At 57.6% G+C, this 12,378-nt stretch overlaps 1 protein-coding gene across 2 annotated transcripts in view; it reads left to right on the top strand.

Annotated features, from left to right (window-relative positions):
* The first annotated feature begins 5,911 nt into the window (after positions 1-5,911).
* Positions 5,912-12,378, top strand: part of SIVA1 (SIVA1 apoptosis inducing factor) — a 9,491-nt gene continuing 3,024 nt past the window's right edge. The window contains exons 1-4 of one of the 2 annotated variants that reach the window (XR_002123630.1): positions 5,912-6,098; positions 8,479-8,673; positions 9,320-9,476; positions 11,354-11,479. Coding sequence is in view for 1 of the 2 variants with exons in the window: in XM_019639416.1 (XP_019494961.1) it covers positions 5,981-6,098; positions 8,479-8,673; positions 9,320-9,476; positions 11,354-11,411 (528 nt within the window). In the remaining variant the exon portion in view is untranslated. Of the gene's footprint in view, positions 6,099-8,478; positions 8,674-9,319; positions 9,477-11,353; positions 11,551-12,378 lie in introns of those variants that run through there. The other variant, XM_019639416.1, reaches the window with a different exon arrangement.

Genomic DNA, 12,378 nt, shown 5'->3' with positions numbered 1-12,378 from the left:
CGAACGCATGGCACTCTGATCTTCCGCATTGAATGAGCTTGTCCCCACTGGCCAAGTGGCTCATTCGACCGTTCGCTGTGCTCACCCCAAAGCTGAGTAGCCTCCTCAAACCACACCCCAGGGTGTGGGGTAAATTTTTAAAAATAACTGCCTTTTTGGTATAATTTAAAGAGGGAAGAAATTATATGGGGAGGCCCAGATTCAGCCTGGGTTACACTGCGCTTTATGGCGCTGAGAATGTGGCCGGGCTCGCTGAAATCGGTCTGTGCCAGCGCTGCCGTGAGCCCCACCGCCCTCACCCGTGGGGACGCTGACTCCTGTGACGTGTGTTGGGTGAGCGGCTGTGTTCTGAAAATCCTGTGACTTCACCACGCCAGCAAACATCTCCAGACAGTGACCAGAACAGCGTCAGCAACTTGAAGGAAGTCAGGAAAACACGGTTATGCTTTAGCTTCCTTGGGCCTCCGGCACCAGCAGCCCAGCTCTGTGGGGCAGAGGTGACAGGTACACGTAGAAGCCGTCTTGGAGTTTTCTGAGAATGACTCCCTCTGGTCTGCAATACAGCAAGAGGGGTGAAAGGACAGCGGCCCAAGGCAGGTGTGTTCTTGGGACCCTGGCCTCACTGCCTCCTGGGGGACCGGCTTGCGTGACCGGGGGACCAGCTTCCGTGACTGTGCTGCATAAAGAGCTATAAGCCTGCTTTGCGAGGTTCGTGGGGGACACGTGAGAGCTGCAGGAAGGTTTCAGACAGAGATTTTGCAGTGGCTGCTGAACACCCCCACCACACCCCCATCCCCCGGCCCCAACACAAGCTGTGGCTCTTTCTCCTCCATCTCTGGACAAAATCTTGAGAAGCCACCCCCCAGGCCACGTTGCTGCATGTGTCGACAAAAGGAAGACTGGAAACTGTAGATTTCAGAAAAGTTTTTATCTGGGCCATATGAGAACATGCCTAGGGACAGAGCTCCAAGAAGCCCTGAGACAGGGTCCAACCTCAGGAAGGCTCACAGAGGCAGGACAGGAAAGTACAGCTGGGCAGTGAGTTCCCTGCATTTGGGGAGTCCAACATCCAGCGGCAGGAGTGTGCAGATGGGGTGGGGCCTCAGGCATCTGGAGCCAGAGCCGTGGGTGGGAAGGGGTGTGGAGGCAACTATTGGGTTATCGGAAAAGTCAAGACGCATTTTTGCAATGAAGAACATAGAAAAAAATACGTCATGACTTTTGGGACAACCCAATATTTTTAAACTTCCATCAGATATAGAAAGCAGAGGCACCGCCCTTTATAATCGTTTATCTCTGTAATCGCTATTGTAGAAGGTGTACGTGGCCAGCCCCACGAGGCCTTGGTGAGGAATTCACTGTGTTCCCCTCGGAGCAGCTCAGACGCCCTTTCCTTCCTGGCATATCTGTGAAAGGGCATCATTGCTCCCCAGCGCTGATTCACTCCCGCATGGCCGGGGGCGGGGACGGGCTCATACAGACAACCCCCTTTCTCACTAACATGTTTTGAGGATCGTAGTAATTATAAAAGGTGCTCTCTCTACTTTGCACCAACAACACAGCCTCTGTGTAGATGAGTTCGCATGGTCTCAGCTCACTACATGGGCAAAGACAAATAAGGGATTGGAGATGTTTGATAAAATGTTTCCAAGTGCTTTGGAAAGCTGCCAGATTCCTTAGAATTAAACATTCATCTGTCTACCCCCAGCCATTCCAACCCCAGGCACTGACCACAGGTGTCCAGACAAAGCCGCATAGGAGAATGTTCCGAGCAGCTGCCTTCATCATCGCCAAAACCTGGCACCAACCCAGGTGTCCGTCGACAGGTAAGCGATGTGTGGTCCACACGGCCCACACATGGAATACACTCAGCCACAAAAGCAATGGGCCACTGAGGGCGCAAGACAATGGGCAGCCTCCGAGTCAATGTGCTGAGAGGAGTAGCCAGACACTCAAGCACACGTGAGGGTCTAGGACAGCAAGCTACCCATAGGGGCAAAGGGCAGAGCACTGGTCACTTCTGCCGGGGGCCTGGAGGGGCCAGTGGGTCACCCAGGTGTCTGAGGGATCTGTCTGAGGGATGAACTGCACATGTACCATCTGGACATTCCACTAGGTATAAATGCATACAATTTCACTGTAAGTAAATTACACCCCGATTTAAAAGTTCCTGGGGCCGGCCGAGTGGCGCATTGGTTAGGAGTTGGCTTGGGACGCCAGCTCTGAGCAGCAGGGCCCCGGTTCGGATCCAACATGAGGGCCAGTGACACTGCCCTCTACAGCTAAGATGGTGAACAACAGCTCGACCTGGAGCTGGGCTGCCGTGAGTCGCCGGTGACGGTGTAGGCTGCAATGGGCTGTTGCAGTGGGCTGCCATAAGCTACCATGAGTGGCCGGCAGCTGGCGTGAGCGGCGGGCAGCCCCGAGAGCTGCCAAGAGCCACCGTGAGTGGCCATCCAGTGGCTGGTGACCGATCTGCCTCATCCGGGAAGAGCACAATGATAATAACAACATGGGCCAGTGAAGCGACATCCTCCACAATTGGATTGAAGAACAAAAAAAAAAGGACAGCAACTTGTCTGTACCCCTTCCCAATTCCCCAATGCTGTTCCCCTCCCCCAATTCCCCAATAAAATCTTTAAAAAAAAAAAAGTTCCTGAAAGTAGTCCAACTGCACTACACAACTTCGGGACACTGAGACAGTAATTACTCAAAATGTTAGGACCGGAGGCAACTCTGATTAAGCATTTTAAAGAACACGTTTCCTGCCAGCCTCAGCCCCTGTGCATTTGTTTGTTGGAGGGGACGTTTGCTGCACTGCCCATGGGAAAACAGGTGTGTTCCTTCATCAGTCTGATAAATATTCCCTTCCAGAACATCCGACTAGACGATGCGGCCGAGTCAGGCGGAGAGGCTGTGGGAAGGCACCTCCGGGCATTCGAGGAATCTAAACCATGAGCACGACACAGGTCAGTTATGCCGAGCTTTGGTTTACATGAGCTCAGGTCCTGGCCAGCCAGTTTTCCTGGGGTGACCCGCCCCGGGCAGGGCAGGTCTCCTGACTATGGGCTTCCCCTTCCATGACAGTTGTCCCACCAGAGGGCAGGGGCCCTGTTGACTCTGCTCAATGCCACCCCAAGGGCCTAGCACAGAGCTTGGCACTTGTTACGGGGCTGAATAGTGTCCCCCTAAAATTTATGTTCGAGTCCCAATTCCTCATCCCTGAGAACGTGACCGTATTTGGAGACGGGGCATAAGGAGATAATTGCTTTCCTCAGCTTTATTGAGATATACTTGATATATAAGCTATAACTGACGTATAATGTGCAAAGCGATTATTTGAAACTGAGACATCTTTGCCACAATAAGGTTGGTGAACACATCCTTCACCCCACAAATTACCATTTTGTTGTCACAGGGAGACTATTTAAGATCTACTCTCTTAGGAACTTTGAAGTACACAGTGCAGTGTTGTTAACTGTCGTCAGCATGCTGTACCTGAGACCCCTGGAAGTTACCCACCTTATAACTGGAAGTGTGTGCCCTTTGACCAACATCTCCCCTCTTTCCCTCCCCCCAACCCTGGGCAAGCACCTTCTACTCTCAGCGTCTGAGTTCAGTGATTTTAGATTCTACATGTGAGATCAGACTGTATTCGTCTTTGTCTGTCCGGGTTATTGCACTTAGCGTGATGCCGTCAAGGTTAGCCCGGGTTGTTGCAAAGGGCACGATGTCCGTCTCATGGCTGCATCGTACTCCACTGCATCTATGTGCCACTTCTTCCTTATCCATTCGTCCGCTGTCTCCATGGCTTTGTGAATAACGCTGCTATAAATATGTGGGTGCAGATACGTCCTCAAGACCGTGATTTCATTTCCTCTGCATACGCAGAAGTGGGATTGCTGGATCACATAGTCGTCATCGTATTTCAATTTTTTTGAGGAACCAGCAGGCGATGAAGTTTTAAAGAGGTCATAGGGTTGGGCCTTAATCCAGTTTGACTGGTGTCCTTACAAGAAAAGATGAGGACACAGATGTGCACAAAGGGTCCTCACACAAGGAGAAGGCAGCCATCTACACGCCCAGGAATGAGGCCTCAGGGGGAACCCGCCTGCTGACACCTGACCGGGGACTTCCTGCCTCCAGGACTGGAGACAATAAACTCTTGTGTGAGCCCCCCAGGCTGTGGTGCCACATTTCCCATTATCCACTGAGTCTTCAAAGGCCCTGGGGCAGTTTCGATCTGAACACTGAGAACTCTCCGGCAATTCCTATTTACTAAGACTAAAAACAGTACTTCCAGGAATTGTGCCTCTTCCTGTGATGAAGCGAACCAGATGGTGTGTGGTTAAGTGACTGGCGCTGCACAGTCACCAAGTCCGTTCCCTAAAACAGGCGTGGACGAAAAAGGGGCCGCGTACTAAACCGACGAGCTCAGGGGTGTCCAGCCTGGCGGGCCCCACAAACTCAGAGATGAAAGGAACCACACAGCATGGTCTGAACGTAAAAATTCCTAACTAAAGGCGGGTCACGGCAGGTAGTCTCGTCCTAGGCCTGTAGCTTCCTTGACAAAGGTCACTCTTCACCTGAAGTGAGCCTGTCTGCTGTCTTTTTGCATCTAGGATAACATACCCTTGGAGTGTGAGTAATCCTGGGATCCCCCAGGGCACAGCCCACCACACCACAGCAGCACCCCTCACTGCTGTTCTTGTCCCGATTACCACCTCTCTGCGCTGTAAAATGCTGCTCTGTCCTGTACCCACCCATGTAAAGCAAGTGTGTGTCTCTCCATTTTACTTTTTATCCAACCCCCAAGATCTCCCCATCTCCCCGCTTGGCTTTCTCCCGCCCCCTTCACCTGCCACCCACGGATTCCACTATCCTCCTGCCCGCTCCTCCTTTGATTCTAATGTATAAAATAAGCTGCAAAACCGCCCTGTTCCGAAGCATTTCCTTAACCCGCTGAGATTTTGCTTCCCGGCAGTCAGTTTGGCTCAGATAAACTCATTAAACTTCTCGACAGGCTTGGACATTTCTTACCACGTCACAGGGCAAGCGGGCGACTGAGCAGCTCCGTGAGGTGACCTGGTGGGCGCCCCGTGGCGGCGGACCCGCTACTGCAAAGGGGCCCCCAGGGCACCATCTACCCGCCGCCCGGAGCGGCTTCCGGGCTGGCTGACGTCATGCGTGACGTGCCATGTCAGACAGAAGCGTCAGCTCAGCTCACTGGAAATGCAGTGAGGAAGAGCCGGTTGAACGACGCGGCAGAGCCAGACGGAGAGGCTGTGGGAAGGCACCGCCGGGCATCGGAGGAATCGAAACCCTGTGAGCACGTGTTCGCCCGGCGGCTCCCGCGCCGCCGTCGCGGGACCGGACGTGACGTGGCAGCGCCAGGCGCGCGCCGAGGACGCCCCGGGTCGTGCACAGGTTACTCTGCACTTCCGTGAGGATAGGAACTCCTCCAAAGTGAAAATTAGGAAGAAGGAAATCATCCTCGGACTCTGGTGACGTCAAAGAGGAACTGTAACTAGTTTCAAGTTTACGGCCAAAAAAAACCAAAACAAACAAAAAAAAAAACTGAGACACTGCCCCGCCTGCACCCCACGACTTTCGTCCCCGTGTCGCCTCCCTCCTACCAGGAGGCGCACCTCACCCAGGGCCCACCCCCCGGCGCAAGAGTCCCGCCCACAACCTCATCCCCGGCCTATCCCGCGCCGCTAGGGCACGCACCTCCCGCCCACTCCCCGCCCCCGCGAGTCCACTCCGACTCAGGCCTTTCCCGCGCTGCCAACTCCCGCCCCGAGTATCTCCTCTGGCCTATCCCGCGCCGCACCGCCCACGAGCCCCGCCCTCGCCCTCGCCCTCGGCCTATCCCGCGCCGCGCACGAGCCCCGTCCCCGCCCTGCGCGGGGGTTTGGCGCGCGGCTGTGACATCACGGACGGGGCGCGGGGCGGGCGCCGAACTTCCCGGCCCGCGGCGATGCCCAAGCGGGGCTGCCCCTTCGGGGACGCGGCCCCGCTACAACTCAAGGTCCGAGTGGGCTGGAGGGAGCTAGGCCGCGGCGTGTACGCCGAGCGCTACTCGCAGGAGATCTTCGGTGAGTGCGGGGTAGGGCTTCCTCTCCGCGACGCGGAGCCTGGGCAGGATGTCTCCGCAGGCCGCGCCCCCGGGAGCTGGGAGGCCTGGGACCACCCGGGAGCCGGGATTTGGAGCAGTGAGTGGGGAGCGAATGCGCCCATGTCCCCCGGCGCTGGCCACAACCCGCAAGAAGTGCCCACGCCTGCCCAAACGAGCGGCCTCTGCGTGGTGCCGCCCCGCGGCTCGGACCTGCCGGGATGCCGAGCTCGCGCCGTAGCTAGCCAGCTAGCCCTCGTCTGACTAGCACTAGGGTGCCTCAGCCCCAGCGAGAGGTCGGGGAGTGGGATGTCTTGGGTGGAATAAGCCGGCAGAAGCACCTGGTCTAACCGAGAGGCGTTTGAGAAGCGCGCCCTCCCTGCCAGGCACTGCGGCTGCGCGCGAGACGCTGCCTCCCGGGAGCTCCCGGGTCTAGTGGGAGACCGGCAGGAGAAGGACTGTCCGGAGAGGATCATGGCTGGCACAAGTCGCTGCAGGAGCAGCTGCAAGGGTGTCAGAGGTCTGCTGGAGGAACGGAGCCTAAGCGGAATCCTGCCGGGTGACTGACTAGGAGGGAGACAGGCAGAGAGGGTGAGACGGAACAGGGTGTGCAAAAGCCAGGAAGCAGGAGCGTGCGGTAGGATTTCGTGTGGCCAAAATGTCCACTTCAGGGTGAGATGCGAGGGCAGTAAACCATTGGAGACCTCCTCACCTGGCTCTCATACAGATTTTTAGGTGCACTGATGTTATTATTTTATTGGGGAACAGCCATGGCCATTGGTTACTCACTGTTTTCATGCTACAACGGCAGAGTTGACTCTTAGGGAGGGCACAGCTCACAGCGACCCATGCGGGGATCAGACCGGCAACCTTGATGGTATCAGCACCACGCTCTAAGCAACTGAGCGGTCACCCCTGCATTGATATTATTGATCCTCAGTTTGGGGTGGTTGATACTCTGGGGCAACTATAATGTAAAGCTTACCTCACCGAGAGGTCGGGGGCACAAGCATAAGGTGTGCGCCCGCGGAGCAGTTAGAAAGTGACCTGGGTGTTTGTGATTAAGTGGTTCTGTGTGTGTTAGGGGCGTGGGGAAGAGCCCAGCCTCGGGAGACCCCAGTTCTCTTCTGCCGCTCCCCTCCATCCCAGCCACCCCCATCCTCACCTGCTCTGCCTTCCTTGCCTTGCTCACTCAGGCTGCAAACACAAACGCTTTCCAAGGCCATGCAAGTAATAAACATGAGTGAAGCCATGGCGCAGAACTGCATTTGTGATCTGTAAGGACCTTCAAAAAGCATACACACTACCAGCAGCAGGAAAAAAAATGGGGAGCAAGGCAGCCTGGCTCTTGACCCTCTCCCTTGACTGCCCGTTTGCAGGGCCCCATGACTTGCAGGCTTCCCAGGGAGAGCGGCTGGGCCCCCTGGGCATTCCATAATGAGGGCACGGTGCCCAGTTTGAACTGCTGTGTAACAGATTCCAAGCTCAAAGCTGTCACCCTGACCACGATACCTTGAATGTGAACATTAGCCTCACCATGTGACCCCCGCCCCCGCATTCCCATCCCATTGTGAGTTGGGGAGGGCACAGGGGAACCTGGAGGAGAGAGAGCTGGTGCGGCCAGGCTGTTGTTAGCCACTCCGTTTGAGTAACTGTTCCTGTCAATTTCATGTAGAGCCAGTAGTTTCCAGGATACCCACCCTTGTCCGTTGGGACAAGGCAGAAACGACAAACGAAGCACTTCTGGGGCTGGTGCTGGGCTTTTGATCTTGTGAAAGCCCCCAGGTGGCTGACATGTGGCCCAATGGAAAGCCACTGCTGTGGGTGCTGAGCAGCCGGTTCAGCTCTGTGGGCGGGGTTGTCCGGAGCCTACGGAGGTCTGGAAAGTTCAGGAGTCTGTTGCCGCCTGTCTTTCGCCAGCAGCTCTGCAGTGAGTGAAGGAGGCACACGCTGGCCTGGGCTTGGAGGCCCCGCTCTGAGCCTCTGCCTGTGAACCCTTGCTCCATAGCTCGGAGCTCCTCTGCTGAACGCAGCTGGCTGGCAGGGCGCTGGGGAGGAGGGGAGCAGCCGTGAGGCGAGGCCACACGTTGAGAGAGCCGTGTCGAAAATGAGCAGAGTGACTGGAGAGGGAGCCCAGGTGGGGCTGCAGGGTCCCAAACCTACCTGTAGGCAGCGGCAGCTGAGCCTGGTTCAGGAAGGGTGGGAGGCAGAGTGGGCGCCGTTCCCCAGGGAGCAGCGTGGGCAGGGGTGACTGGAGGACAGCGTGGAGGAGGCCTCACCACATCCGGCTCGAAGGACGAGATGGCCGTGCAAGCGCTTCCGAGCCACAGAGGCCTCACCGGAGGAATGCTTTGTCTCCCCAGAGAAGACCAGGCAGCTTCTTTTTCGCGGGGCCCAGGCCTACATGGACCACGTGTGGGAGGAAGGCTGCGCCATCGTTGACCTGCCGGAGTCCCCGAAACCTGGCCCCACAGAAGCCCCGCGGGCTACACATGGGCAGATGCTGATTGGACCTGACGGCCGGCTGACCAGGAGGCGAGCGCCAGCCTGTGAAGCTGGTGAGTGAGGCCCATAGCGGGCACTTCCGCCCATCTGAGACACGGTCTGCCCAGGGTCTGGAGCTGGGGCAACCCTGGGAGGCCCCTGACATGTGGAGGCTGCCCCCGCCGATATCCAAGTCTGGGAGTTGGAAAGTGGCTTGTAACGGTCAGGTCAGACAGGAGCAGAGACCCACGTGTGTGGCCCACTTGGGTGTCCTGCCCGCTTTCCCTGCAGCCCCCCAGAGTCCTGCCTGGGTGGGAGCAGCCTGGTCTGATGTCTGCAGTGCAGTGTGTGTGTCAGACTGTCGGCTGGTTAAAAACAGAGACCCCAGCCCACCCCCGAGTCTAGGCAGAGCCCAGGAGCCTCTGATAACCTGTGACATAGATGCCAACACCGGAGAAATGCCAAGAGAGTTCTGATGCCTCCTGGGAAGAGCTGGTCCTTGCATCTAGGGTGCGGGGGTCTGGGGAGCAGTAAAGGTAGGGACACAGTCTGGAGTCACAGAACCACTGGCTGTCCTTGCTTATGGGTTGTCCTGAGGATCCAGGTAGACCAGGTGCGGGAGGGGAGGGTCAGCCTCTCCCAGGTTGGGAGGCGGTGGCCCTGCAGCCTCAGCACCGCGAGTCTCTGCCCGGGCTGACAGGTGGCGTTTCTTCCTCACAGACACATCCGGGCCGGTGTCCAGAGCCTGCTCCTCGTGCGTGCGAGCTGTGGACGGGTCAGCGGCATGCGGCCAGTGTGAGCGCGCCCTGTGTGGGCGGTGTGTGCGCACCTGCAGTGGCTGTGGGGCCGTGGCCTGTGCCCTGTGTTCCCTCGTGGAGTAAGTGCTTGTCTCGTGGGGCGCCCCACCTGGGTTGGGGGCCCTGGAAGACTGAGGTCCTTTCTGAGGGGAGTCAGGTCTCGCAGGTTGCCAGCTCTGTGCCTGGCCAAGGCTTTCTGTCTTACCAGTCGTATCCCAACTTGAAGCCCTCACGTTGGGACAGTGCATGTGGTTTTCCTATGTGGGTGTCTCCTTATTGGAGGAAACCCCAATAGGTGCGTGCAGGTGTCACCATGTCCTGTGTGCCTGGTTATGGCTGTTGAGCAGGAAACAGTGTTTGCTCCGCCTGTTTCTTGAGTGCGTGTGTGTACGTGCGTGTGAGTGAGTTTGTGCGCGCTGGGCACCGGTTCCACCCAGCGGCCTCTCGGCTGACAGGTGGGAGTGTGGGCAGCGCCCTGTAGGAAAGACACACGCCCAAGCAGACTGGGAGCTGCCTAAATCTGGCTTTCCCCCTGACAGTCTTCAGAGCCAAGCATGGGAAGTTAGGTGGGCCTCTGATAAGACAGAAAGGCGGCAGGTGGGGGCTCTGGGAGGATCCAGACCTCAAGGCCAGTCCCAGGGAGTGGGACATGGGACTGGGGAACGCTCACGCCGCCCAGCTTCAGAGTGACATGTTGCGCGAGGTACGAATGGAACTTATTTTCACCGACTTAACTCTTGTCCATCTGTTTCTGTGCAAACGGGGCAGGGCCTGCCATGGCCACGGCCTCCTGACGTGAGGACACAGCAGAAGGGCAGGCTGAGGGGCGGCGGGTGCCCTCCCCCCGCTGGCTCCATAACGCTGGAAACTTCCTCCTGCCCACAGAGTCCTGGCAAGACTTCCCCTGCCAGTTCCCTCCCAGCCTTTACCTCCTTCTCCTCCTCCCCAGTTACCCACAGGGGTTGTGCTGCGACGTCAGAGCCGGCTGTGACTTCATGGTGCACACGCCCGTTTCTCGTGGCTACAGTCAGCGGGTATAAACGAACGACTTGCTCCGGGTCACAAAGCCGAACGGCGTCCCCAGGCTCAGGAGCCAGGCCTCGGGCCTGCTGTGCCCACAGCCTTCTGCCCCTCCCCAGCTGCGTCCAGCGTGGCCCCTCGGGGCTCACAGCCCAGCCACTGGCGGGCAGTCCTGGCACCAGCTGGGGCTGGTTCCCGTCCCACTTGCAGACAACAGGCTTGTCTAAAATACCAGGTAGCTTGCAGCTCTGACCTCCTCGCCGACATCTCAGACTCAGCAGCCTTCCTCGTGTTTCCTATAGCGTGCTGCCAATTTCCTGTCCTTTCAAGACCTCTCCTGATGAATGTCCCTGCAAGTCCCTGAATTCCTTCCCTTGACTTCATTTACCTGCTCCCAGCGTGAACCATCGGGGTCCAGGAAATCCCAACTAGACACCTGGGTGGTTTCTGTGGGGACTTCCATCCAGTTTGAAACCCAGATGGGGCCCCAGGTGGCTCGGCAGCTGTCTGGCACAGCCGCTCCAACAAGCAGCAAAGGCAGGTGGCCTTTGTTCCCTCGCTCTGGGGCCAGAAGCCCAATGTCAGGGCCTCGGCAGGGCTGGTTCCTTCTGAGACTGCAAGGAAGGATCTGCCCCAGGCCTCTCCCAGCGTCTGGTGCTTTCTGGCACACGGGCGGCCTCCCTGTATCCTCGTATCACCTTTCCTCTACGCTTGTCTTTCTCGTCACGTGTTGTTTTTCTAAGGATTCTAGTTGTGTGGGACTGGGTCCCCACCCCCCCAATTCCGGGGACCTCCTCCTAATAAATGACATCTGCAGTGAACATCCCCGTCTCCAAATAAGGTTAAGGGCCTGGGAGTTAGCCCCTCAACATATTTGGGGGGACACAACTCAGCCCCCTAATACCAGCTCTTCTTCCTCCTCCCTGCGATGTCACAGCTGCAGTGACATTCATGAGAAAGTGCTGTGTGCCAGCTGTGCCATGTTCGAAGCCTGAGGGCCGGGAGCGGACGGCAGCCTTGTCTGGATGACCTCACAGGCATCGACGCAGAGCAGCTGGGGAAGGTGGGGACTTTCTTTTATGTTTTGTACTCCTGGTGGCAGAAGTGAATAAATCCCTTTATATTTGGACGCAAGGACTTGCTCGTGTTGATAGTCCTGAAGGTGTTGCCTCCTGGTCGTGGGACCAGCTGATGTTGGAGGCAGCGGGGATGCCGGGGCTTCTGTGGCAGCTCATTTAATGCCCCCTGGGCTTCATGTGAGGTGCTGGCCCGGTCATCCCCATTTTATAGATGGGAAAACTGAGGCCAGAGTGGGTGACTCACCAGCCCACCCAGCCAGTCACGGTGAGAAAGGATTTGAACCCAGGTTGTCCGACTTCAGAGTGGGTAACCATTGTGCCAGCACACCAGACTGTCCCTGAAATGGCACCGTAATGCCCCATCCCTGTGTCCACTGGCTTTTTTGGGTGCCTGTGTGGTGGGGGCTGGGTGACTGACAGGCCCTGCCCTCCCGGAGCAGTGGCCAGCGGGGATGATGTCCTCGTTCCTTTGTGGTTTGTGTGGCCTGAAGTTTGAGGGAGGCACAAACAGCTGTGGACAAGCAGGCGCGGGCCCGCACGGGAGGCCCCTGCAGGGCCGCCTCAGCACTGTGGGCCCGGGGTAAGTCAGTGGTCAGGGCAGGGCCTTCCCTGCTCGTGGGGCCAGGGCAGTGTCAGTGTTGAGGGGTGGGAACAATGATTCTAAGAAGAAGCTGGGTGATGGGGCAGAGCCGGCCCAGGTCCCGTTTGCTCCACGGGCGAAGTGCAGGGCCACTGAAGCCGCCAGGGAGGGCCACAGAGAGGCAGTTAGGACAGCGGGGCTGCGCAGGACTGCCGGGGCTTCTGAACCGAGAGTGAGCGTCCTCAGGTCATCTGGGTGACAGGCAGTCTGCCACGGGCACCAGAAACGGCGAGTCATTGTTGG

This window comes from Hipposideros armiger, unplaced genomic scaffold (assembly GCF_001890085.2).
Source record: "Hipposideros armiger isolate ML-2016 unplaced genomic scaffold, ASM189008v1 scaffold_43, whole genome shotgun sequence".
NCBI lineage: Eukaryota > Metazoa > Chordata > Mammalia > Chiroptera > Hipposideridae > Hipposideros > Hipposideros armiger.
The sequence above is the reverse complement of the archived record's forward strand: the minus strand, read 5'-3'. Positions and strand labels throughout refer to the sequence as shown.